General features: G+C 54.8%; 3 protein-coding genes across 39 annotated transcripts in view; all 3 read left to right on the top strand.

The window, feature by feature from the left end:
• The window catches only part of LOC136994709 (butyrophilin subfamily 1 member A1-like), a 77113-nt gene that overhangs the window by 29796 nt on the left and 21608 nt on the right, over window positions 1-25709 (top strand). For 29 of the 37 annotated variants that reach the window (XR_010886653.1, XM_067313678.1, XM_067313687.1 and 26 more), the window contains 8 exons: window positions 63-83; window positions 729-749; window positions 1393-1413; window positions 2057-2077; window positions 2723-2743; window positions 3087-3107; window positions 3753-3773; window positions 4415-4435. Coding sequence is in view for 36 of the 37 variants with exons in the window: in XM_067313678.1 (XP_067169779.1) it covers window positions 63-83; window positions 729-749; window positions 1393-1413; window positions 2057-2077; window positions 2723-2743; window positions 3087-3107; window positions 3753-3773; window positions 4415-4435 (168 nt within the window). In the remaining variant the exon portion in view is untranslated. Of the gene's footprint in view, window positions 1-62; window positions 84-728; window positions 750-1392; window positions 1414-2056; window positions 2078-2722; window positions 2744-3086; window positions 3108-3752; window positions 3774-4414; window positions 4436-5606; window positions 5628-6035; window positions 6057-6320; window positions 6354-6673; window positions 7801-25709 lie in introns of those variants that run through there. The other 8 variants (XM_067313681.1, XM_067313689.1, XM_067313712.1 and 5 more) reach the window with 7 other exon arrangements.
• LOC136994719 (zinc finger protein 391-like) lies at window positions 10323-12376 on the top strand. The gene is made up of 3 exons (XM_067313786.1): window positions 10323-10428; window positions 10930-11043; window positions 11378-12376. Exons 1-3 carry the CDS (start codon window positions 10395-10397, stop codon window positions 12352-12354), a joined length of 1125 nt encoding a protein of 374 aa, XP_067169887.1. The 5' UTR covers window positions 10323-10394; the 3' UTR covers window positions 12355-12376.
• LOC136994739 (class I histocompatibility antigen, F10 alpha chain-like) lies at window positions 14286-17547 on the top strand. The gene is made up of 6 exons (XM_067313857.1): window positions 14286-14572; window positions 14740-15012; window positions 15096-15197; window positions 15744-15776; window positions 17147-17269; window positions 17471-17547. The coding sequence occupies exons 1-5, from the start codon at window positions 14317-14319 to the stop codon at window positions 17203-17205; spliced, it is 723 nt and encodes a 240-aa protein (XP_067169958.1). The 5' UTR covers window positions 14286-14316; the 3' UTR covers window positions 17206-17269; window positions 17471-17547.

The following is a 25709-nucleotide window of genomic DNA, read 5'->3' as shown; positions in this document are numbered from 1 at the left end:
TGCTTGTGCTGCCAAAGGCAGGTCCACTGCTAATCTCCTCTTCCTTCTCCTTTTCATTTTAGAGGAACAGTCCAGAGATCTGGGTGAGTCGTCTTTCTGCATTTCCACTTCTGACAGCTTTCCACAGTGTTGTGTCGTTGGGATGGAGACTGGCTTGATGCTTTTTGCGTGTTGTCTGAAGCAATGATTTGGGTTACAAGAAGGCCTGGCTGAGGTGGGGTTTGTGTGTGCCCATGGAGCACAGGGGTGCAGTAGACTTGGCCCAGGGCATGTTCTGGGAGTGTCTGTGCATTAGCTGTTCAAGATGTCTGGGGGAGAGAAATAAAATGAGGGGAGCACAGCCATCCGCAGTGATGCCTTCTCCTGTGGTTGTGTTTTGGGGATTGGAAGCTCTGTGGCGCATGGCCTCTTCCTTTTGCTTTGCTTTTCAGAGAAAGAGTGCAGAGAGATGAGGGAGACTTCTTCCTCCAAATCCAGTTTAAGAAAAAGCTTTCTAGAGCTGTGTGCCTGGGATGGACACTGGCTTTTTGGTTTTGCTTATTTCCTGGGAGCTTGAAGAGTGCGAGGGCTTAGTGGCCTGTGAGTGTCTGTTCATTGCCTGTTCCCCGGATACGGGAAGGGAAAGTGGGGAAGAACGCAGAGAGCAGGGCCTGCCCCTTCCAGAGTTGCTTGTGCTCCCAAACGCAGGTCCCTTGCTAATCTCCTCTTCCTTCTCCTTATTCTTTTAGGGAAACAGTCCAGATTTCTGGGTGAGACATTTTTCTGCATTTCCACTTCTGACAGCTTTCCACAGTGTTGTGTCGTTGGGATGGAGACTGGCTTGATGCTATTTGTGTCTTGTGTGAGGAAATGATTTGGGATACAAGAAGCCGTGGCTGAGGCGGGGGTTTGTGTGTGCCCATGGAGCAGATGGGTGCAGTAGGCTGGTCCCAGGGCATGTTCTGGGAGTGTCTGTGCATTACCTGTTCCCTGGGTCTGGGGGAGAGAAATAAAATGAGGGGAGCACAACCATCCGCAGTGATGCCTTCTCCTGTGGTTGTCCCTCGGGGATGGGAAGCTCTGTGGTGCATGGCGTCTTCCTTTTCCTTTGCTTTTCCGAGAAAGAGTGCAGAGAGATGAGGGAGTCTTCTTCCTTCATATCCACTTCAAAAAGCGTTCTAGAGCTGTGTGCCTGAGATGGACACCGGCTTGTTGGTTTTGGTTATTGCCTGAGAGCTTGAAGAGTGCGAGGGCTTAGTGGCCTGCGAGTGTCTGTGCATTGCCCGTTCCCTGGGTCCGGGAAGGGAAAGGGGGGAAGAATGCAGAGAGCAGGGCCTGCCCCTTCCAGAGTTGCTTGTGCTGCCAAACGCAGGTCCACTGCTAATCTCCTCTTCCTTCTCCTTTTCTTTGTAGAGGAACAGTCCATATTTCTGGGTGAGTAATCTTTCTGCATTTCCACTTCTGAAACCTTTCCACAGTGTTGTGTCATTGGGATGGAGACTGGCTTGATGCTTTTTGTGTCTTGTGTGAGGAAATGATTTGGGTTACAAGAAAGCCTGGCTGAGGTGGTGGGTTGTGTGTGCCCATGGAGCAGAGGGGTGCAGTAGGCTGGTCCCAGGGCATGTTCTGGGAGTGTCTGTGCATTAGCTTTTCCCTGAGTCTGGGGGAGAGAAATAAAATGATGGGAGCACAGCCATCCCCACAGATACCTTCTCCTGTGGTTGTGCCTTGGGTATTGGAAGCTCTGTGGTGCATGGCCTCTTCCTTTTGCTTTGCTTTGAAAAGAAAGAGTGCAGAGAGATGAGGGAGTCTTCTTCCTCCATATCCACTTCAAAAAGCTTTCTAGAGCTGTGTGCCTGCGATGGACACTGGCTTGTTGGTTTGAGTTATTGCCTGAGAGCTTGAAGAGTGTGAGGGCTTAGTGGCCTGCGAGTGTCTGTGCATTGCCCGTTCCCTGGGTATGGGAAGGAAAAGGGGGGAAGAACGCAGAGAGCAGGGCCTGCCCCTTCCAGAGTTGCTTGTGCTGCCAAAGGCAGGTCCACTGCTAATCTCCTCTTCCTTCTCCTTTTCTTTTAAGAGGAAGGGTCCCGAGATCTGGGTGAGTCATCTTTCAGCATTTCCACTTCTGAAACCTTTCCACAGTGTTGTGTCGTTGGGATGGAGACTGTCCTGATGCTTTTTGCATGTTGTCTGAAGCAATGATTTGGGTTAGAACAAGGCCTGGCTGAGGCGGCGGTTTGTGTGTGCCCATGGAGCACCGGGGTGCAGTACGCTGGTCCCAGGACATGTTCTGGGAGTTTCTGTGGATTAGCTGTTCCCTGTGTGTGTGGGGGTGGAAATAAAACCGGGGAGCACAGCCATCCCCAGTGAGGCCTTCTCCTGCAGTTGTCCCTCAGCGATGGGAAGCTCTGTTGCACATGGCTTTTTCCTTTTCCTTTGCTTTTCAGAGAAAGAGCGCAGAGGGATGAGGGAGTCTTCTTCCTCCATATCCAGTTCAAAAAAAGCTTTCTAGAGCTGTGCCCCAGGGATGGACACTGGCTTGTTGGTTTTGCTTATTTCCTGGGAGCTTGAGGAGTGCGAGGGCTTAGTGGCCTGCGAGTGTCTGTGCATTGCCCGTTCCCTGTGTACAGGAAGGAAAAGGGGGGAAGAACGCAGAGAGCAGGGCCTGCCCCTTCCAGAGTTGCTTGTGCTGCCAAAGGCAGGTCCACTGCTAATTTCCTCTTCCTTTTGCTTTTCTTTTTAGGGAAACAGTCCAGAGATCTGGGTGAGTCGTCTTTCAGCATTTTCTCTTCTGAAACCCTTCCACAGTGTTGTGTCATTGGGATGGAGACTGGCTTGATGCTTTTTGCGTGTTGTCTGAAGCAATTATTTAGGTTACAAGAAGGCCTGGCTGAGGTGGTGGGTTGTGTGTGCCCATGGAGCAGAGGGGTGCAGTAGGCTGGTCCCAGGGCATGTTCTGGGAGTGTCTGTGCATTAGCTGTTCCCTGGGTACGGGAAGGAAAAGGGGGGAAGAACGCAGAGAGCAGGGCCTGCCCCTTCCAGAGTTGCTTGTGCTGCCAAAGGCAGGTCCCCTTTTAATCTCCTCTTCCTCCTCCTTTTCTTTTCAGAGAAACTGTTCAGAGGTCTCAGTGAGTCGTCTTTCTGCATTTCCACTTCTGAAATGTTTCCACAGTGTTTTGTCATTGAGCTGGAGACTGGCTTGATGCTTTTTGCGTCTTGTGTGACGCAATGATTTGAAATACAAGAAGGCCTGGCTGAGGTGGTGGGTTGTGTGTGCCCATGGAGCAGATGGGTGCAGTAGGCTGGTCCCAGGGCATGTTGTGGGAGTGTCTGTGCATTAGCTGTTCCCTGGGTATGGGGGAGAGAAATACAATGAGGGGAGCACAGCCATCTCGAGGGATGCCTTCTCCTGTGGTTGTATCTTGGGGATGGGAAGCTCTGTGGCGCATGGCCTCTTCCTTTTCCTTTGCTTTTCCGAGAAAGAGTGCAGAGAGATGAGGGAGTCTTCTTCCTCCATATCCAGTTCAAAAAAAGCTTTCTATAGCTGCGTGCCTGGGATGGACACTGGCTTGTTGGTTTTGGTTATTGCCTGAGAGCTTGAAGAGTGCGAGGGCTTAGTGGCCTGCGAGTGTCTGTGCATTGCCCGTTCCCTGGGTCCGGGAAGGGAAAGGGGGGAAGAATGCAGAGAGCAGGGCCTGCCCCTTCCAGAGTTGCTTGTGCTGCCAAAGGCAGGTCCCCTGCTAATCTCCTCTTCCTTCTGCTTTTCTTTGTAGAGAAACGGTCCCGAGATCTGGGTGAGTCGTCTTTCTGCATTTCCACTTCTGACAGCTTTCCACAGTGTTGTGTCGTTGGGATGGAGACTGGCTTGATGCTTTTTGCGTGTTGTCTGAAGCAATAATTTGGGTTACAAGAAGGCCTGGCTGAGGTGGGGTTTGTGTGTGCCCATGGAGCACTGGGGTGCAGTAGGCTGGTCCCAGGGCATGTTCTGGGAGTGTCTGTGCATTAGCTGTTCAAGAGGTCTGGGGGAGAGAAATAAAATGAGGGGAGCACAGCCATCTCCAGGGATGCTTTCTCCTGTGGTTATCCCTCAGGGATGGGAATCTCTGTGGTGCATGGCCTCTTCCTTTTCCTTTGCTTTTCCGAGAAAGTGCAGAGAGATGAGGGAGACTTCTTCCTCCAAATCCAGTTAAGAAAAGCTTTCTAGAGCTGTGCCCCAGGGATGGACACTCACTTGTTGGTTTTGCTTATTTCTTGGGAGCTTGAAGAGTGTGAGGGCTTAGTGGCCTGCGAGTGTCTGTGCATTGCCCGTTCCCTGGGTCCGGGAAGGGAAAGGGGGAAAGAACGCAGAGAGCAGGGCCTGCCCCTTCCAGAGTTGCTTGTGCTGCCAAAGGCCGGTCCCCTGCTAATGTCCTTATCCTTCTGCTTTTCTTTTTAGAGCAACAGTCCAGAGGTCTGGGTGAGTCATCTTTCCACATTTCCACTTCTGAAACCTTTCCACAGTGTTTTGTCGTTGGGATGGAGACTGGCTTGATGCTTTTTGCGTGTTGTCTGAAGCAATGATTTGGGTTACAAGAAGGCCTGGCTGAGGTGGTGGGTTGTGTGTGCCCATGGAGCACAGGGGTGCAGTAGGCTGGTCCCAGGGCATGTTCTGGGCATGTCTGTGCATTAGGTGTTCTCTGGGTCTGGGGGAGAGAAATAAAATGAGGGGAGCACAGCCATCCGCAGTGATGCCTTCTCCTGTGGTTGTCCCTTGGTGATGGGAAGCTCTGTGGTGCCTGGCCTCTTGCTTTTCCTTTGCTTTTCAGAGCAACAGTGCAGAGAGATGAGGGAGTCTTCTTCCTCCATATCTGTGGCGGATTAAAGCACGGACTCAGGAGGGTTTGCATCCTGAGACCCTGATTGTTTATTCTAACACATATTTATACTAAAAAGTCAGCTACTTCAGCGATTTCACAGATACACTTTGCTACGGCAATCATTATGCAGATTATGTCACAGGTAGCCAATCATTGCACCGATCACGCACGCAATGATCATGCCTTGTACTTTGCTGTTTGCTTCTTTGTTGGAGAAATGCTGTCTTGTTCTTAGCTTTGGTTCCCACCGGCTTCTGCTGGTTTATCTGTACTTTCTCACGATGTATCATTCCCAGCTGTACCGGTGTCCTTGTGTATGCTTGCTCCTGTTGAGACTCTTCTTTGTTTGAGCTAGCAGCAGTTTCCCCATTCACCTTTTCCCACGGCTTGCTACTTGCAGTTCCCCTCCAACTTAACCCTGTCATGACCCTCCACACATATCCAGTTCAAAAAGCTTTCTAGAGCTGTGTGCCTGGGATGGACACTCGCTTGTTGTTTTGGGTTATTGCCTGATGGTAACACAACATTTGGGCTAAATAAAGCACAGGTTGAGTCTCAGTGTTGTCCATGTCCCCAGCACGGGGATGCAGCAGGTTGGGATGAGGGCCTGTCCTGCTAGTGTCTGTGCATTGCCCATTCCCTGAGTATGGGGGAGAGAAGCAAAATCCTCAGGGGGTCAGAACCATCTCCAGCAATGCCTTCTCCTGGAGTCATATCTTGGGGATGGGAAGCTCCTCTGCTGATGACTCTTCATTTTCTCTTGCTTTTCAGAGGCAAAGACCATGGAGCTGAGTGAGTCTCTTTTTCCTGGTTCCACTTGTAAAACCCCTGCAAAAATCTGGTCCCTCCTGAATAGAGGTAGCTTTTCCTGACGGTTGTCCCAAGTTCAGGGCTTTCCAAGCAAGGTGTCAGTCTTCCAGACTGAGCCCCCAAAGCTCTGTCCTGAGTGAGGATGAACTCGGGAGTTTCTGGGAAGCCCTTGAGCTGTTTTTCGTGGCTGCTGCTGAGGGTCTGGGAGGAGGCAGGCTGGTACGGAGCCATTCTGCGGGAGTACACACTCTTTTCACATTAGCCAGCCCTCAAAACAGAAGGGATTTTAGTGCACAGGAGCCACACCCAAGCTCTCTCCCCTCCTGAGGGAGCAGCCTTGGCAGGAGAAGACCCTGCTCTGATCACATGTTGCTTTTGGTGTTTTTCCAGGAGAACAAGCTGCAGAACTGGGTGAGTCTCCCTGCGCCGCGAGCTCTGGTCACCGAGCTGAGCCTTTGCCCAGGCTCCGGGTGCTCAGCCCTTTCCCTCTTTGCCCGTCCTCTGCAGCAGTGCAGTGGCTGGGCCCTGGGGAAACCCCAGTGTGATGTGCAGGGAACTGTGGCCACCGCTGGGTGACGAGAACAGGGCTGGACCCTGTCGCCTGCCCATGTCCACAGTGTGTCCCTGCCTGGGGACAGGCTGTGTGTTGTAACCGGCTCTCGTCTTTCCTTGCAGCGTGGAGAAGACTCGTTTTGCCTATATACAAAGGTAAAGCCATTTTGTTGTTTAATCCTCTGCCCTTTCTTTCCTCCTAGGGGTATCACGCTCTTTTTCTTTGTGTGCATGGGGGGCAATGGGTCTGGGCAGTGCAGGGGCAGTGCTGGGCAGTCCCTGTCCTCAGGCAGTGCATGGCTGGGCAGAACTTGTACCTTGCACCATGAACTTGAGGGCCTCAGTCCTTGTTTCTCCTGGGTGGAAGAAGGTGCCACGTCTCCACCTCAGCAGGGCAGACCCTTCCCCAGAGAGGTGAAAGCCTGCCCAGGGCTGAGCCTCTGCCCTTGACACTCTGACTCTTCTTGTGCCTGCAGAGGAGGTTTCCCTGGATCCAGACACAGCTCATCCCCAGCTCATCCTGTCTGAGGACTGCAGAAGCGTGAGATGGGGAGAGACACGGCAGAACCTTCCGAACTCCCACAAGAGATTCAATTCTTCACTCTGTGTGCTGGGTCGTGAGGTGTTCACTGCGGGGAGGCACTGGTGGGAGGTGGAGGTGCAGGTGGGTGCTGAGCCACACTGGGCCGTGGGGGTGGCCAGGGAGTCGTTGAGGAGGAAGGGACCTATTAAGCTGAGCCCTGACAAAGGGATCTGGGCTGTGCAGTACTGGAAGGGAAAGTTTGAGGCTCTCACATCCCCTCCCACCCCCCTGTCCTTGTCCCCAGTCCCCAAGAGGATCTGGGTGTGTCTGGATTGCACAGGAGGGCAGGTGACATTTGTCAGTGCTGATAATGGGGCCGAGATCTACACGTTCCAGTCATTCCCTTTGGTTTGGGGGAGGATCCGCCCTTGGTTTTGTGTGGAAAAAGGAGCAGTGTGGCTGGGCCCCAGCAACAGCACTCCCCACACACACGCACCTCACCCCACCTCATCTCCAGCCTCGGAGGCCTCCTGTCCTTCCCCAGATGCTCCTTCTGCTCCCCTCCTTGCTCCTGCAGCAGCAGATGGTCAGCTCAGCTCTGCCCAAACCCAGGGAGCAGGCAGTGGCTGAGGGGGACAGGGGCTCTTTGGGGCTCCATTCCTCGTCCTGGAGAAGGGAAGGAGGTTTGGGAGGCTCTGAGGAGGGTGAGAGGCCCTGCCTGAATCGCCCAGGTGTCCTGGCCTCTCCCCTGCACTGTGCTGCCTTTGCTGGGGCAAAAACCCTGCTCTCTCGCCCACTGGCACCTCTCGGGGCCGTGCACGTGAGCCCAGGAAGGAGCAGAGGCTCTGCCCCGGCTCTCCACCTTCCTCTCCCCTCCGTCACACTGGCCTTGCACCAGCAGTTCAATGGACTCTGCTGGCACGAGGTGCCCGGAGTCCCCCAGGTGCCTGGGTTTCCTTGACATGTGCTTGGAGCTGAATGGGGGGAGGGTGTCTGGGCTCTTATTTCTCTTGCGCTCTGTCCTGCCAAGCTGCTGTTCAGCAGAACTGTGGTCAATAAAGGTTTGCACACGAACGTGAAGGCGAGGCAGTGGGGGCTCCCAGTGCTTTTTTTGTCATGGAATCTTTCCTCGCTGTGAAAGAGTTTTGCAACTGGAGTGAAGAAGATTTGGGAGCCGGAGGCAGTTGCCCTCCGCGGGTGCTGCCGCTGCCGCCAGGCTCTGGGGCTGCGCGCACCCAGCGGGGCTGGCGCCGGGTGGGGACTGCAGGCCGGGCAGGACCGGGCGGGGGGGCCACGGGAAGGGGCGGGCGAAAACAGGAAGGGTCTGGGGCTGCCGGAGCCGAGAACAAAGCAGAGCCCAAGCAGCCCCGGGGCTGGGAGATCCGGCTGCGATGCCGCAGCGCCGATAAGCGGCACGGTGCTGGGGGCTTTGCGGGGCAGGGCCGGAGCCTTCGGGTGGCTCCAGATCCCCCTGCAGCCGCCCCAGGCTGGATGCAGGTCCCCCTGCAGCGGCACCGGGCTGGAGACGGACCCTCCGGCACCTCTGGAGGTGGGTATGGGTGCGTCCTCTGCACTTCCCCTGGGGTGGCTCCGGGTCCCCCTGCACCTTTGGGGCTGGATACGGACCCTCCGGCACCTTTGGGGGTGGGTACAGGCCTCCCTGCACCTGCCTGGGTTGGGTATGGGCCCCTCCTGCTCAGGGAAGGAACACTGGAGACAGCAGGGGACATGTCGCCACCAGCGCTGTGAGGTCCCTAACGAGCACAGGTGACAGGGCAAACAGTTCTCTGTCACCTTTAACATTCTACTTAATTCTTAGGTGTTGATAACGTCTCCTTATAGCCACGCTATCAGTATAAGTATTACTTCTTTAAGTAGCCAGCTAGCAGACTAGCCCCTTGCTCTCTCACTGTCCAGTTCTGCCCAGTCTCTCATCTTTCTCATTTCATTTTCTAACGATCAAATATTCATGACATGAGCTGTCTGCCCATGAGAGGTTAATGGGCAGACAGGGACAGGCTGGAGCGAGCCCAGCGGCAGCCACCAAGTTGGTGGGACTGGAGGTCCAGATGGATGGGCAGAGGCTGAGGGTGGTGGCTTTGTCCAGCGTGGAGAGGAGACAGCAAAGGGGGATTGAATCGCTGTCTGCCGCTGCCTAATGGGGTTGTAGAGCAGCTGGAGCCAGGCTTTTGGAGGCACCCAGCAACAGGATGAAAGGCAACAGGCAGAATTTGCAAGATGGGAAATTCTGATTAAATATAAGGGAGGAACCTCCCCCCTTCATCCTGAGGATGGTCAAATATGGGGACAGAGGCATGGGAGATCTCCGTCTTTGGAGATATTTAGATCTTGGTAGGACACAGAACTGAGCAACCTGATCTAGGCTTGAGGGCAGAAGACTTGTCCTAGTCAAATAGATTTTTTTCCTCCTGGCGATGGTGGGTAGGAAGCAGTTTACATCTTGATTTCGTGTTCCTTTGGGATCCTTGGAAAAGTATCAACTGTTTCTTTGCAGTAGATACCCTGCATCTACCATCCAACTGAGCCTGGATACTTTGTGTTCCTCTGTTTCCAATAATACCAGTGTACCCAGTGGGAGTGGGAAAGTAAATACGTGGAAACCAGCATTTACAAAATAAGCTTTTGCAAGAATAAAAGTCATCCTAGTGAGGTCCAAATTTCCAGCACAAGCTGACCTTCAAAGAAGTCTTCCCTTCAGAAGCACTCTCTGCTCTTTCATTATTCCCCACCTTTGATTTTAGAGGCTTTTTTCCCAGAAGGAAGTTTAGAAAGTGCCTTGCTGATTTGCTTGTGGTGAGACATGGACCATGCAAGATTTGGGAAGGGTGAAAAGGGGATGGAGAAGTGCTGGCAGAAAAGCTTTTTGAAGCCTCTGCCTTCTTCTTTTCTAGCACTGATGGGCTGCTGTGTCTTACTCCAGAATAACCAAGTGTCCTGAAACACCAGAAAAAAGATAACTACCTTGAAACTGGCTCAGGTAGACAACTTAACGGGGTATGTTTGGGGCTCACTCTGGAGATGGGAGAGGAAACCAACTGAATAAAAAGAGGGATGATGTGCAGGAAAACAAAATACATTCCGTTAGCAAGAACGTTTGTATATCAGAGCAGAAAACCAGCCATTTGGGAAAAGGAAACACCTATTTGTGGGTACAAAAACTTGCCTCATTCTCTGCCGATGTTTCAATGCCCTAGATGTAGGCTGCAGCAAGCTAGACAAGAAGCAGCTGCACAGGCACTGGGAAAAGTCACCCTTCACTGCCTGCCATCCAGGTGGGAATGAGCAGACCTTTGGTTTCCTTTTGGGGTTTCATCCCTGGGTCTTACTTGGAGGTTTGTTTTCAGGTCTGTGAGTCTCCTCCTCATCCACCCCATCTCCTGGGAGGAACGGCAAGCCCTCGCTTCTGCATCTGAACACTGTGTGCTCTCTTGGTTTCTTGGGACAGGCTAAAGCAGCTCTGCTTCTTCCTCTCCCAGGACCTCTGGGTTTTGGTGGTTCTTCCTCTTAAATGGTGGGGCTGAGGCAACAGATACTGAAAGGAGGGTCTCTTGCTCTTCCAGGAGCCCGTGACCTTTGAGGAGGTGGCTGTGTATTTCACCAAGGAGCAGTGGGCCCTGCTGGACCCAAGGCAGAGAACTCACTTTGTGGACGTCATGCTGGAGAATTACGAGAACGTGACATTGCTGGGTGAGGAGTCCTGTGCCGTCGAGCGCCGGGAGCCAAGAGCTCTCTAAAGATTTTTCTCAGAGCCTTTATGGTCTAGCTGCTCTCAGTTTTCAGATGGATTGAGCTCTGCAGTGCTCAGGAGTGAGACAGATCATCTCCTTGAAGCTCTTCCTGTGAGACAGAGTGAGAAGGAACCTTACAGAAAAGCTCTCTCTTCTTCTCTTTGATATTTTTTCCAAGTGGATGGAAATATTTTTCTTCCCCATGAGGATCTTTACCTGAATTAGCTCCATCCCAAAGATTGGCTTTGGCCTGTGCAGGTCAAATGTTTGGTGTTTGCCTTCTGTGAGAGCTGGGTGGAAGAATCATGTTCGTGCAGACACCCGTAGAGCCCAGGTAGCCAAGATGACCATATTCCCATTGCCAGGCCAGGGAAAGGTTAACATTCCTTTAATTTTACAAATACTCTGCAATTCTGAAGTCACTCATGCTATTATCTCCTGATTTCCCCCTCTGGAACAGGTTTTCCCACTGCTAGACCAGATTGGCTCACCCAGATGGAAGAGGGGGAAGAGCTCTGGGTCCCTGATCTTCAAGAAACAGAGGAAAAAGAAACACTCCGCAGCCGACACGCAGGTGAGGACATGGGACCTTTGACACAGACCGTGACAATCTACGTCAGCATGAACTTTCATATCCTACCAAACCCATACCAGGATTTTAGCCAAAATGTGATGTGTCCTACTATGCAATACAGTTCCACTGATGCTGACTGGAAATTAGAAGATATTTCCTCTCTGTTGACTTCCCATTCTTCTGTCCCTGAGAAACCATGGAAGCAGAATTGCTGCACCCTCAGCCAATTTCCCTGATTTATTAGTTTGCGCATTAGATTTTTTTACCCCTTCCCACAGATATTATTTCTACCTGGCCTAAGAAATAACCTGTCTGGCTTCTCTGTGTCACACAGGTGCTGGGAGAGACAGGGAGCTTCAGGAGGAGGAGGGTACCCAACACCACGATCCTGAGCAGGTGAGAGTGCCTGTAACATCAGCGTTGATGTTGGAAGAGAAGACTGCTGAGAGCGCCGGTCAGGCAAGAGCCTGCGAGAGCCAGTGGAGTCCAGTAATGGAGAAGATGGAGAGGAGAACGGCTCACTGTGGAGGAGGTGATGACCACCTCGGAGAAGCACCAGTCCAGGAGGACATCCACCCTGCAGACAGATGCACGCTGAACTCTGAATGTGGAGAGAAGGCCAGCTGGGGCTTGGACTTCATTACACCTCAAAGAGATGACTCAGGAGAGAAACCATTTAAGTGCCTTGAATGTGGGAAAAGCTTCATGCGGAGCTCCGACCTCATCATCCACCAGAGGACCCACACTGGGGAGAAGCCCTACCAGTGCTCTGAGTGCGGGAAGTGCTTCAACAGGAGCTCCAGCCTTGTGACACACCAGAGAGTGCACACTGGCAAAAAGATGTACGAGTGCCCTGAATGTGGGAAAAGCTTTACCTGGAGCTCAACGCTAACGGCACACCAGAGGACCCACACAGCAGAAAAGCCCTACTGGTGCTCCGAGTGTGGGAAGTGCTTCAGTGAAGGATCAAACCTTACTAAACACCAGAGGCAGCACACTGGAGAGAGACCATATAAATGCCCGGACTGTGGGAAAAGCTTCATACAGAACTCAGACCTCATTGTCCCTCAGAGAACACACATGGGAGAAAAGCCCTACCAGCGCTCCCAGTGCGGGAAGTGCTTCAGCGTGAGAGCCAAGCTGATCCAACACCAGCGGGTGCACATGGGGGAGAAGCCTTATACCTGCTCCGAGTGTGGGAAAAGCTTTGGGCAGAGCTCACACCTTTCTGTACACCAGAAAACTCACAGGGGAGAAAAATCAGTGCTCCGGGTGTGGAAAGTCATTCAGTGTGAGATCCTGCCATGTTAAATATCAGAGACTGTCCACAGGAGACAGATATGTGGCATATTTGACAGCAGCAGAAAGTCTCACACATACTTTGCACTTAAGTATAGATCAAAGAATGTGTGGGTTTGCAGGGGAGAGGGGGATACCTGCAGAGGTTTGGAAATCATTCAGTGAAAATGAGACTTTGTTCAGAATGAGCTAGCCTGCCCACAAGCAAGGCTGTAGATATTTCAGAGAGGGTGGGTCAAAGAGGAAATACATTTGCTCGTTGCTACGTGTAGCATCAATGCTGGCCACTTGCTACAAGCCAGTCCACAGGCCACAGGAACGTGGATGGCAGCACCATCCAACAGGATGCCACGGGCCAGGACAAAGACCTTGGGGACATCTGAGGTTTCAGTTTCCACCAGGAGGATGTTTTCTTATTTTCCTCTGTATTTCCAGATTTTCCCTAGTGAGGGAGGCAGGATTAACTCTCCTCTGCTATAGCACACAAAGCACAAAAGTGTCATTTCCTTATTTCCTTCCATCCAGTGAACAGACCTGCATTTCTACAGATGTCTGTTGTCTCTTGCATCCCTGACCATCTCCAGATGTCTAGCCCTTCACGGAGGGCTATGGGGCAGATGCAGTGCGCTTCGTCTTCCATGGTGGTGCTGCTAGGTGTGGTACTGGCACATCTCCAGCAGCCATCCACGGAAAGACGACGGCTCAGACTCTGCTGAGGTGACCTCAGTAAGGCCAAGTTATAAAGGACTGGCCAAATAGATCCCATAAAACCGCTTATAGTCCCCTGTAACACAGATATCAGAAGCTAGGTGAGATGAACACCAGCCCTGGTTACGTAGTAGGGCCTGAGCCTATGACACAAGCCTCCTCCTGTCCTAGGAGATAAAGAGGGCTGGGAGCTCATGGGTGTAGCGCTGAGCTTGGGGTGAGCTGTAGGGGCACAGCAGCCAGGTTGGCAGGGGACCGTCAAGGCACGGAGCCACGGAAGAGCCCTGAGCCCCGCCTGACCCAGCCAAGAGTATTTGGCAACTGCAGCCGTCCTCCCTGTGAGGCTCCTGCCCAAATGGAAAGGCCCAAGGAAAGAAGGGGCACGTCCTGGAGAAGGTGACCAGGGGCAGCCCTGGCCCAGGGTAAGGCCACTGCAGGTGGAGCACGCAGTGAAGAAATAAAACCAGAGCACCAGAGATTCACCCTCTTCCCCCACAGCCACTCAGAAGACTTCTGAGATCTGAGGTTGCTATTTCATGTGTGTAGGGGTAAATCCAAGAAGGAAGGGCAGGGCCTGGAGAGATGCAGAGGTGGGTCAGGTTTTGCAAAGCGCTCCAAGGGGAGGCAGCACGAGGGGCAACAGAGTTCAGAGGCCGTGTAGGAGCGCTTGGCTCAGATGACCCTGCAGGGGCCAGGAGCCGCAGCCTGGTGCAGCGTGCTGCGCGAGCACAGCACGTCTGGCAAGCCCTGCTAACGGGCCATACCAAGCAAACAACTCATTTGGTCCAGCGAGAGGGAGGGAGGGAGGGAGGGATTCCTCCTTGCAGTGGCAGTGCCACATGCTGCTGCTCAAAGCTTCTGCCCCTCGCTTCTGCCCCCAGCTCTGCTCTGGCTGTGTCCTAGTGCTGCCTCCTCCCACCTGCCGTGACTCTACACCCATGAGCACCTCTTGTTTGGCCTGCTCCCACCAAGGCATGATTTTACACCCGCTCTGGGTCAGTCTGCTCCCCCCATGCGCTCTGTCCCATCCCCCTGCTTGGCCAGCTCCTGCCTCTGCCTTGCAGCCCCACCAAATTTGCTTGCGCAGGTAACGAGGGGAAGAAACAGGGGGGGCATAAAGCTGCTTCTCCTTTGGAAAAAGTCCTGCATTACCACGGTTTGGCAGGGGCTGCTGCCAAGGGGTGTCCGAGCTCCTCTGAGGTGCCAGGGCTGCCCCTGAGCCCCCGTCTCCCTGCTTGTGTCTCAGGGTATCACACACTGCAGTTCATGTATGGCTGCGACCTTCTGGAGGACGGGGGAATCCGGGGGTTTTCGCAGCGTGCCTACGATGGGAGGGACTTCCTCGCCTTCGACAAGGACACGCTGACGTTCACCGCGGCAGATTCTGCAGCAGAAATCACCAAGAGGAAGTGGGAGGCTGATGAGGCCATTGGTGAGAGACTGAAGCACTACCTGGAGAACACCTGCACTGAGTGGCTGCAGAGATACATGGAGTACGGGAAGGCCACGCTGGAGAGGAGAGGTGAGGGCAAGGCGGGCAGCCCCGGAGACGGGGACGGGCCCCGGGCTTTGCGCTGGGCCAGGGCGACGGAGGGCGCTGCCCGAGCTGGGAGCAGGACTCAGGTGCGTGCATGCGGGGTTGGGCGCGAGCTGCCTGACCTGCCTCCCTGCCTCGCGCCACCTCCCCAGAGCGCCCCACTGTGCGAGTGTCGGGGAAGGAGAGCCACGGGCTCCTGACCTTGTCGTGCCGGGCTCACGGCTTCCACCCACCGTCCATCGCCATCAACTGGCTGAGAAAGGGCCGTGTCCAAGCCCAGGAGACCAAGCGGGGCAGCACCGCCCCCAACAGCGACGGCACCTACCATGCCTGGGCCAGCATTGAAGCCCTCGCAGCGGAGAAGGACGAGTACCAGTGCCGTGTGGAGCATGCCAGCCTGCCAGAGCCCGGCCTCTTTTCCTGGGGTGAGCACGGGCGCCTGGAGCTTGCAGAGCGCCAGCTGGGGGGGCAGCTCTGTGCCCCTGCTCATGGCCCCGCTCTCTTCCAGAGCCGCAGAGCAACCTGCTGCCCATCATCATTGGGGTTGTCATCGCTGCGCTCGCCATCGTTGCAGCCATCGTCGGCTTTGTGTTCTGGAAGAGCAGATCGGGTAAAGTGCTGGGGCCATTGTGTTGGGGGGAGGAAGACTGGGTCTCGGGGGGCTGCTGGCGGCCGGGAGCAGAAGGGGGCATGAGGAGGGGCCCCCGCAGGCGGAGCGGAGCCCAGGTGCGAGCTGCCGCTTTGGCTAATGCCTCTTTCTTCCCGCGGGGAGGAGGGAAAACAAGTACACGAAGGCCGCGGGTGAGTGCCGGGGGGCAGCTGTGTGCCAGGCCGGGTGCAGCAGCAGGGCAGGCTTTGGTCTCTGGTTTCTAGCGGCCATGGGGCTGGCGTTTCCCAGGCCCCGACTGCCCTTGTCGCCCCTCTCCTGAGCCTGCAGCTTTTACCCCGGCCCCACGGCTGGGGTAAGGGTTCCTGTCCTGCCGCTGGAGGCTGAGGCGCTCGGGCGCTGCCCTCTGCTCCTGGCGGCCGTAAGGCGTCTCCATGGCTGGGTCCCAGCCGGGGGGCTCTGCCCCGGCCCGGCTCTCCCCACAGGCAGCGCAGGGTTCATGGTCCCCTTAGCGGAGGGCCGGGACTCACTGCCGCTCCTCTCTCGCAGCCCGTGACGGGGGATCCAGCAGCTCCGGAATGGGTAAGGGCTCGTGCTGGGAGGGGAGCGGGGGCCCTGGCCCAGTGCCCTTCCAGGACGGCACCTGGTGCGGGGCTGCGGGGTTCAGAGTTCAGAGGCTGTGTAGGAGCGCTTGGCGCAGGGGACGCTGCGGGGGCCAGGAGCCACAGCCTGGTGTGGCGCGCTGCGCGAGCACGACACGTCCAGTGAGCCCTGCTAACGGGCCATACCAAGCAAACAACTCATTTGGCCCAGCGAGAAGGAGAGAGGGAGGGATTCCTCCTTGCAGTGGCAGCGCCACATGCTGCTGCTCAAAGCTTCTGCCCCTCGCTTCTGCCTCCAGCTCTGCTCTGGCTGTGTCCTAGTGCTGCCTTCTCCCACCGGCTGTGACTCTACACGCACGAGCGCCTCTTGTTCGGCCTGCTCCCACCAAGGCATGATTTTACACCTGCTCTGGGTCGGTTTGCCCCCCCCCATGCACTATGTCCCATCCCCCTGCTCGGCCAGCTCCTGCCCCTGCCTTGCAGCCCCACCAAATTTGCTTGAGCAGGTAACGAGGGGAAGAAACAGGGGGGGCATAAAGCCCTTGCAGCGCAGCCCCTGCTCAGCCTGCGCGGCGCATCCCGGCTCCCGGGGTCCGGAGGATGCTTGTGCCTCCAGAGAAAGCGCCGCGGCCCGCCGCGGCCCCGCAGGGCCTCCCGCCGGCTCCTCCAGCGCCTTCCCGGCTCGCTCCGCGCTGGAGCCCCCGCTGCTACTTCCTGTGCCTCGGCGCCGCGAGCCGGGCTGCAACAGAGCCGGGCAGCCGCGCTGGGGCCCGGGCGGCCGGGTCGGGCCGGGCCGGGCCGGCGCGCAGGAAGGGGCGGGAGCAGCGCCGAGAGGCCGCGCCTGGAGCGGCCTGAGCCGAGCCGAGCCGAGCCCGGCGCTGCCCGGGCGGCGCGGGGGCCGCGGCCGCAGGTACCGCGGGGGCTTCCGGGGGCCGTGGAGGGGAGGGCGGAGGGGCAGCACCGGGGAGCGCGGAGAGGCAGCACCGGGGGCTGCACGGGGGCCGTGGAGGGGCAGCACCGGGGACAGCACCGGGGCGGCGGAGGGGCAGCACCGGGGGGCCGCGGAGGGGAGGCCGGGGGCAGCACCGGGGCGGTGGAGAGGCAGCACCGGGGGCTGCACGGGGACCAAGGAGGGGCAGTACCGGGACCCCGGAGAGGCAGCGCCGGCGCCGCGGGGGCGGCTCTGTCCCGCCGTGCCTGGCTCCGCGCCGCTGCTCGCAACCCGCCCGGCACCGCGGGCGCTTAGCCGGCTGCGCGGGGGCCGCTGAGCCGCCCCCGGGCTTGGCTCAGTCGCCCGAGCTGTCCCCCCTGTCCCCGGGTCCCGCTTACAGCGATCTCTGCTGATTTCAGCCCGTGGAGCAGGGGTTCCCCTCCCGGAGCGGGCTCGGCTGCAGCATGGAGCGGACTGACGAGCTCTTGGAGCCCAATGCCCAGGGCACGCGAGAAGGGGAGGCTCCGGGAGCCCCCCGGCGGGTAAGGATCCCACCCCTAGAGACACGCCACCCCAGCTCCCCGTGCTCCCCAGGTGTGTCCTCCGTCGTGCGCTCCGTGTTGAGAGCGAAGACGTGAGGCAGCTCGATGCGTCGCTCTGCGTGTTTTGGGTTACCACCCCCCACACACCGTGACATTGTTTTGCTTCCAGAAATAAAGCCATTTCTCTTGTCTGTAACCCAGCAGGATGCGTGACGAGGAGGGCGAGGGCAGAGCCGGACCTGAGCCAGGAAGGTGCTGAGCGAGGGGAAGGGTTCAGCGTGGTATCGGTGAAATGGGAATGGAGCGATGTGGAGGGCGCTCAGCAGGAAGCAGCGTGTGAGAGGGAGCGGAGACCAGAAGGAAACGACGCAGGGAAGGAAGTGGATCAATGCATCCCGCATGGCGGAAACGTAACGGTCCTCAAGGAATCCAAAGCCCAGTGCAGAACCCCCACCAGGGAGAAGAAGTACATATGCAATGAGTGCGGAAGAAGTTTTGGCCAGAGCTCAAACCTGATTGTGCATCAGCGGATCCACACGGGAGAGAAGCCTTACAAATGTCACGAATGCAGAATATATGCTGCGGGGTGCTTTGCTGCTCCATCATAAAGGGAAGGATGCTTAAAGTAACACAACCTACAGTGCATGGGCCACCTGTGGTGTTGGCTGGCACATGTGTATATGCTGTAGTGCCACAGGGAAGGAACCACCCTAATGGTGGTATAAGGTGAGCAGATGCGTAGGTAACATTTATAGTGTCATTACAAATTAACTGTGTATTGGTTACGTGCCGCAGAACAGAGGCAGCATTTACAAAGCGCAAGCAAATATCTGCTTTAGATATGTTAGCTATATGAAAAGAGTAAGTCCAAGGTGTCATCTTTTGGGAAACAATACCCAAATTGTATAAATTCATGGGAGTAACAGAAATCTCTCTCTTTTTTTTTTTAATATATAAGTCTGTAATACCGCGAGTGGAGCTGGTACACCTACGTGACACGTAGTTAAGACATCATCCACTGATTGTCCTCCTGCAATACAGAAAGCAGAGAGGTTAGCGGATGTTTGTGCGAGCCAAATCCATGCATTTACATGGGAAGCTGGATGGTCTTGTAGATTAACGTCATCTGTTGTGGTCAACAAGAGGCAACATCCCAACAGCAACTTACAGATGCCAGCGTTCTAACCTCTTGAGGGGATGATAGAAAGGCATGGTATCACCATCAGGAAGAACTAGAGCAGTGGCTCCTGGACCATCTGCTTGTTATGGAAAATGAGGCTTGCCGGCCACCATAACAGGCTCCGACCCTAGGTTCCCGCTGAGGCAGAAGTTCAAAGCCAGATTGGAGAGAAATAAAATTTAATGACACACGTGGTAATTACAGCTCGAGCTGGGTGCCTCCACAGAGGGACCCTGCACAAGGACAGCCCTGGGCAATTATACCCTTACAATCCAAGTTCACCACCCCTCAAGAAATAGTTCGAACCAATAGTAATAGTTAGGTTTGGGGTCTTCCCCTTCTCCATTGGGTTCCTTCGTTGTCTCTAGCCAGGCTGCTGCTTTTCTTAGCTTCAAGATTGCTACTCCTGCTGTCCATGTAACTTCTTCATCTCTCCAGCTTGAACCGGCTCTGGGGCCCCCTTTTACTTATCTAGGTAAAAGTTCAATGTATCTAGATGAGAGTTCACATTTGCATCCTAAGGCTTCAGCAAATTCAGCTACTAACGCTAAGCAAGTTATGCTAAGCGATTAATTCTAGACTGCTTCAGTCCGATAGTCTCTAACATGCCAGAACAGCGCCAGGCCGCTTCTCCTTTTGAGGAGTTAGTATCCACACACTGGCTAAAGAGTGTGTCGAGGGTGTTTGCTGAACTTGAGGCACTCCAGCACTGTGGATCAGAATTCCTTGCAGTATCGGTACTCCCTGTGAGACATTTGCTAGCATGGATACGGATACCTGGAAAGATAAATCTGGAGAAGAGGTCAATGACAGTGGGGCTATTTGAACAGGTTTCAAAGGTGTAAACAACTACATGCACTGTGAAGGGCAGTCAAGGCTTAAGTGTAAGCTTATAACTCTTTGTTCAGTAATCATACGTTGCTCAGATGTATAGAATCCTACCTCCCCGGAGGCAAGTATGCGGGGCACGATCCCCCTTCCATTACGGATATCCGAGCAGGGGTTGCTAGAGTCGGTTTGGCTTCTACTCGCTCATAGGGAGTAAGCATTCCAACATGCCTGTTGTTAAGCATAAACAGCACTTGTGGGAGCATGCTCACCCACCCCCCTGACGTTTGCGTGGTGCTAAGTGTTTGGATTTGTTCTTTTAGCAGGCCATTCATTCTCTCTATTAATCCACTAGCTGGAGGGTGGTACGGTACATGCAAGAGCCAGGTGATCCCCAAGTCCTTTGCCCATTCTTGTACTACATGGCCTGCAAAGTGGGTACCTTGGTCACTCCGTATTTCTTTTGGTATACCGTAAGTATACATGAGTTGCTCTAAGCCCCATACACTAGAGGATAGATTCGCATGGGAGGTAGGATATGCATACATAAGGCCTGGGTAAGTGTCTGCAGTAGTCAATATTTACTTTCATCCCTGTGAGGGGGGTAACGGGCCGACATAATCTACTTGCAGGGTTGCAAAGGGTTGTTTGCCCCGCTTGATGTGACCATATGTGCTGGTGAAAGGCACTTTTGTTAGCTTCATACAAACGGGACAGTTGGCATGGGCTGTCTTATACCAGCGTAGCACTAACATGGGATGGCCTGGTGATAGATCCCAAACCTAAGTTGTTATGGGGCCACGATGCCCTGATCGTTCATGCACTTGCCAAGCTTGCTTTAACTCTGAGGGAGTTGCCATCTGGTCGACTGCTGTATTATGCTGAGTTTCGAGGGTCTCCTGCTTCTGATGGGCATCAACATGTCGCACAGACACAGGTTTAGCTTGCACAGTGTCCCAAATCCTTTCCCACAAGGGGCTCCCCGAAAGTTCCTTATCATGTATCTTCCACTGTGTGGCGGCCCATGTTGGTACCCAGGTGGGCCCTGACGGTATCATGCATCACCCATGCTTGAATGGAGAGGGGGGTATGTACAGTCACCGGGTCACCTCCCATAACTCGTTCGCTATCCTGCAAAGGCCACACCACAGCCAGAAGCTGTTTTTCCAGAGGTGTATAATTTGCTGTGGCCCCTTGCAGGGAACGGGACCAGAAACCTATAGGTTCCCGCCTTGCATGGGCACATTGCTGCCACAGCCCCCAAGACACCGTATCCCCCATGACCGTTACCTCCACCTGGAAAGGTTGTTCCTCAGACGGGGTGAATAGTTCACAATGTTGGACCACCGCCTCCTTGCACAGGTCGAAGGCTTGCTGCTGTTCTTTAGTCCATTGCCACTGGCTACTTTTTTTGGTCAAATGCTGTAGCGGCCGCATTCAATATGCTAAGTGGGGTATAAAGGTCTGCCAGAAGCCCGGAAGGCCCCAAAAAGCTTGTAGTTGTCTCACAGCAGTGGGAACAGGGTGCTGTTGAATAGTATTGTGCACTTTCTCAGGGATAGCTTTCGTCTGCCCCCTCCAGACTATCCCTAAGAATTGCACGCTGATGTCCGGCCCCTGGACCTTCTTAGGGGTTACAGCCCACCCCCGCTCCCGTAGGGTCTGTACCAGCAATGATAACTGCTCACCTACTTGCTCTTCAGAAGGTCCCATTATCAAAATATCATCGATATAATGATGGATGGTACACTCTGGAAGGAGGGGAGGGAGATCAGCTGAGATCATCTGGTGGCAAATGGGGGGCTACATTTATAGCCCTGAGGAAGGACTTGAAACATATATTGCTTATCATCCCATGTAAACACGAACTGATCTTGCGATTGCAGAGAGATAGCAACGGAGAAGAATGCATTCGCCAAATCAGTGACAGCTTTCCATTCCTGCAGATGTTTCCCTATGCCTTCCAGCAGAGTTACCATGTCAGGTACCACAGCTGCTAATGGTGGGGCAATTTTATTTAGCTCCCTGTAATCCACAGTCATACGCCATGAGCCATCAGGCTTCCGAACAGGCCAAATAGGACTATCGAAAGCTGACAGGGCAGGGCGTATTATTTGAGTATGCAACAAAGCATCTATAGTTTCCTGAATCTCTTTTCGCCACCAGGAATTCTATATTGCTTCACTTGCACCACAGTGGGGGGAACCAGTAAATCCACTGGGTCCCATTTGGGATACCCTCTAATCAAAGTAATGGATCGCAACTGTGGTAATGCAGGACTTTTTCCAGAGGAGAACAATCCTTGCAGGCTCTGAATATCTCTGCCCAGTAGCACGTCGATCCCCAAGATGTACTCGTGAATCGGTGCTAATAAAACTGTGGCAGAAAATGATTTTTTTTTGCCAATTGCTAACGTAACTACAGCCTGTATCGCTGGGGTGGCTGATCCTTCTAACCCACGTATACGGGTAGTGGCCTTCCCCGGAGCTACCGTGCTATGTAGGACAGGAGCTTCTGCTCCAGTATCTACTAAAGTGAGCACAGCAATTTCTCCTCCAGAGCACCAGTGAATTCGCAGGGGTACATAAGGACATCAGTCCCCCCGATGGTAAGCTGCAACTGATGCTCGTATTGTGGGGGTCCTGTCTCCCCCTCGTTGTCTCTTGGCTGGCAGTTTCCACGCTGTGGCTGGAGTGTGGGGGGGGGGTGGGCGGCAGGCTGTGTTCATTATTGCTGATCAGCATGTAACCACCGCCACCACTTGAATAAGTCAGCAGTAGAAAGACCATTTATCTCCTCACGTAATACCCCTGCCTGCAGCAAATCAGCCCACACCCATCCAGAAGGAGGACCCAGGGAACTACAGGCCAGTCAGCCTCACCTGCATCCCTGCAAAGGTGATGTAGCAGCTCATCCTGGAGGCCATCTCCAAGCATGTGGAGGAAAAGAAGGTGATCAGCAGTAGTCAGCATGGCTTCACGAAGGGGAAATCATGCCTAACCAATCTGATAGCCTTCTATGATGGAATGACTGGCTGGGTAGATGAGGGGAGAGCAGTGGCTGTTGTCTGCCTTGACTTCAGCAAGGCTTTTGACACTGTCTTCCATAACATCCTCATAGACAAGCTGAGGAAGAGTGGGTTAGATGAGTGGACAGTGAGGTGGCTTGAGACCTGGCTGAATGGCAGAGCTCCGAGGGTTATGCTCAGCGGCGCAGAGTCTAGTTGGAGGCCTGTAGCTAGCGGTGTCCCCCAGGGGTCAGGACTGGGCGCAGTCTTGTTCAACTTCTTCCTCAATGACCTGGATGAAGGCACAGAGGGCACCCTCAGCAAGTTTGCTGCTGATCGCAAACTGGGAGGAGTGGCTGAGACCCCAGAAGGTTGTGCTGCCATTCAGAGAACCCTGGACAGGCTGGAGAGGTGGGCGCAGAGGAACCTCCTGAAGTTCAACAAAGGCAAGTGCAGGCTGCTGCAGCTAGGGAGTAATAAGGCCATGCAGCAGGACAGGCAGGGGTTGGGGGTTGATCTGCTGGAAAGCAGCTGTGTGGAGAAGGACCTGGGAGTGCTGGTGGACACCAAGTTAAGCATGAGGCAGCAATGTGCCCTTGTGGCCAAGAAGGCCAATGGGATGCTGGGCTGCATTAGGCAGAGTGTTGCCAGCAGGTGGAGGGAGGGGATGCTCCTCCTCTCCTCAGCCCTGCTGAGGCCACAGCTGCAGTGCTGCGTCCAGTTCTGGGCTCCCCAGCACAAGGGAGACATGGCACGACTGGAGCAAGTCCAGCGAAGGGCTACAAAGATGATTAGGGGACCGGAGCATCTCTCCTATGGGGAAAGGCTGCGAGAGCTGGGCCTGTTGAGCATGGAGAAGAGAAGACTGAAAGGGGGCATCTTCTTAATGTGTACAAGTATCTGAAGGGAGGGTGTCAAGAGGATGGAGGCAGACTCTTTTCAGTGGTGCCCAATGACAGGACGCGAGGCAACGGGCACAAACTGAAACACAGACAGTCCCATGTGAACATGAGGAAAAAGTTCTTCCCTGTGAGGGTGATAGAGCACCGGAAGAGGTTGCCCAGAGAGGTTGTGGAGTCTCCTTCTCTGGAGATATTCAAAAGCCACCTGGACGAGATCCTGTGCAACATGTTCTAGGTGACCCTGCTTGAGCAGGGGGGTTGGACTAGATGATGGTCAGAAGTCCCTTCCAACCTCAACCATTCTGTGATTCTGTGATTCTGTGATGAGAAGAAAAACAGAAAGCTGAGCAAGTAAAAGAAAGGAAGCAATCAAAAGAACAAGAAGCTAATCTACTGGTGGTGGCAAAAAAACAAAGCAAAAAACTTGCATGTGAAATGTAGGGGTCGAGGAAGAGTAAGAGTTTGGGCCAAGGCCAGGAAACAAAGGAAGAAGGATAGGGGGAAGTGACGGGAAAGAGGAGGATCCACCATTGGTTTTGTGTGGAAAAAGGAGCAGTGTGGCTGGGCCCCAGCAACAGCACCCCTCCCACACACGCACCTCAGCCCACCTCATCTCCAGCCTCGGAGGCCTCCTGTCCTTCTCCAGATGCTCCTTCTGCTCCCCTCCTTGCTCCTGCAGCAGCAGATGGTCAGCTCAGCTCTGCCCAAACCCAGGGAGCAGGCAGTGGCTGAGGGGGACGGGGCTCTTTGGGGCTCCATTCCTCGTCCTGGAGAAGGGAAGGAGGTTTGGGAGGCTCTGAGGAGGGTGAGAGGCCCTGCCTGAATCGCCCAGTTGTCCTGGCCTCTCCCCTGCACTGTGCTGCCTTTGCTGGGGCACAAACCCTGCTCTTGCCCACTGGCACCTCTTGGGGCCATGCACGTGAGCCCAGGAAGGAGCAGAGGCTCTGCCCCAGCTCTCCACCTTCCTCTCCCCTCTGTCACACTGGCCTTGCACCGGCAGTTCAATGGACTCTGCTGGCACGAGGTGCCCGGAGTCCCCCAGGTGCCTGGGTTTCCTTGACATGTGCTTGGAGCTGAATGGGGGGAGGGTGCCTGGGCTCTTCTTTCTCTCGCGCTCTGTCCTGCCAAGCTGCTGTTCAGCAGAACTGTGGTCAATAAAGGTTTGCACACGAACGTGAAGGCGAGGCAGTGGGGGCTCCCAGGTGCTTTTCTTTGTCATGGAATTTTTCCTTGTTGTGAAAGAGTTTTGCAACTGGAGTGAAGAAGATTTGGGAGCCGGAGGCAGTTTCCCTCGACGGGTGCTGCCACTGCCGCCAGGCTCTGGGGCTGCGCGCACCCACCGGGGCCGGCGCCGGGTGTGGGCTGCGGGCCAAGCCGTGCGGGGGGGGGCACGGGAAGGGGCGGGCAATGGACAGGAAGGGTCTGGGGCTGCCGGAGGCGAGAACAAAGCAGAGCCCGAGCAGCCCCGGGGCTGGGAGATCCGGCTGGGATGCGGCAGCGCCGGTAACCGTCAGGGTACCCGGGGCTGCGCGGGGCGGGGCCGGAGCTTTCGGGGGGGGTCCGGATCCCCCTGCAGTGGCCCCGGGCTGGATGTGGATCCCCCTGCAGTGGCCCGGGCTGGAGATGGACCCGCCGGCACCTCTGGAGGTGGGTACGGGTGCGTCCTGTGCACCTCCCCTGGGGTGGCTCCGGGTCCCCCTGCACCTTTGGGGCTGGATACAGACCCTCCGGCACCTTTGGGAGTGGGTACAGGCCTCCCTGCACTGGTCTGGGTTGGGTATGGGCCCCTCCTGCTCAGGGAAGGGACAGTGGAGACAGCAGGGGACATGTCGCCACCAGCGCTGTGAGGTCCCTAACGAGGGCAGGTGACAGAGCAAACAGTTCTCCATCATCTTTAACATTCTACTTAATTCTTAGATGTTGATAACATCTCCTTATAGCCACGCTATCAGTATAAGTATTACTTCTTTAAGTAGCCAACTAGCAGACTAGCCCCTTGCTCTCTCACTGCCCGGTTCTGCCCGGTCTTTCTCACTTCATCTTCTAATGATCAAATATTCATTACATGAGTTGTCTGCCCATAAGAGGTTGATGGGTAGACAGGGACAGGCTGGAGTGAGCCCAGCGGTGGCCACCAAGCTGGTGGGGCTGGAGGTCAAATATGGGGACAAAGGCATGGGAGATCTCCGTCTTTGGAGATATTTAGATCTGCATGGGACACAGAACTGAGCAACCTGATCTAGGCTTGAAGGCAGAAGACTTGTCCTAGTCAAAGAGATTTTTTTCCTCCTGGCGTTGGTGGGTAGGAAGCAGCTTACATCTTGATTTTGTGTTCCTTTGGGATGCTTGGAAAAGTATCAACTGTTTCTTTGCAGTAGATACCCTGCATCTACCATCCAACCGAGCCTGGATACTCTGTGTTCCTCTGTTTCCAATAATAGCAGTGAACCCAGTGGGACTGGGAAAGTAAATATGTGGAAACCAGCATTTACAAAATAAGCATTTGCAAGAATAAAAGTCATC

The sequence above is a fragment of the Apteryx mantelli genome, chromosome 32, assembly GCF_036417845.1.
Source record: "Apteryx mantelli isolate bAptMan1 chromosome 32, bAptMan1.hap1, whole genome shotgun sequence".
Taxonomy (NCBI): Eukaryota; Metazoa; Chordata; class Aves; order Apterygiformes; family Apterygidae; genus Apteryx; species Apteryx mantelli.
Note: the sequence above shows the minus strand (reverse complement) of the source record. Positions and strands in the feature narration are given on the sequence as shown.

What these genes read in the sequence shown, in the direction of transcription:
- LOC136994719 (XM_067313786.1), top strand. Translation starts at nt 10,395, where the DNA reads ATGCTGGAGAATTACGAGAACGTGACATTGCTGG. An exon ending in CGAGAACGTGACATTGCTGG is followed by an intron (nt 10,429 to 10,929) that starts GTGAGGAGTCCT and finishes CCTCTGGAACAG; the next exon opens with GTTTTCCCACTGCTAGACCA. An exon ending in ACTCCGCAGCCGACACGCAG is followed by an intron (nt 11,044 to 11,377) that starts GTGAGGACATGG and finishes TGTGTCACACAG; the next exon opens with GTGCTGGGAGAGACAGGGAG.
- LOC136994739 (XM_067313857.1), top strand. Translation starts at nt 14,317, where the DNA reads ATGTATGGCTGCGACCTTCTGGAGGACGGGGGAATCCGGGGGTTTTCG. An exon ending in GGCCACGCTGGAGAGGAGAG is followed by an intron (nt 14,573 to 14,739) that starts GTGAGGGCAAGG and finishes CCACCTCCCCAG; the next exon opens with AGCGCCCCACTGTGCGAGTG. An exon ending in GTTCTGGAAGAGCAGATCGG is followed by an intron (nt 15,198 to 15,743) that starts GTAAAGTGCTGG and finishes CCTCTCTCGCAG; the next exon opens with CCCGTGACGGGGGATCCAGC.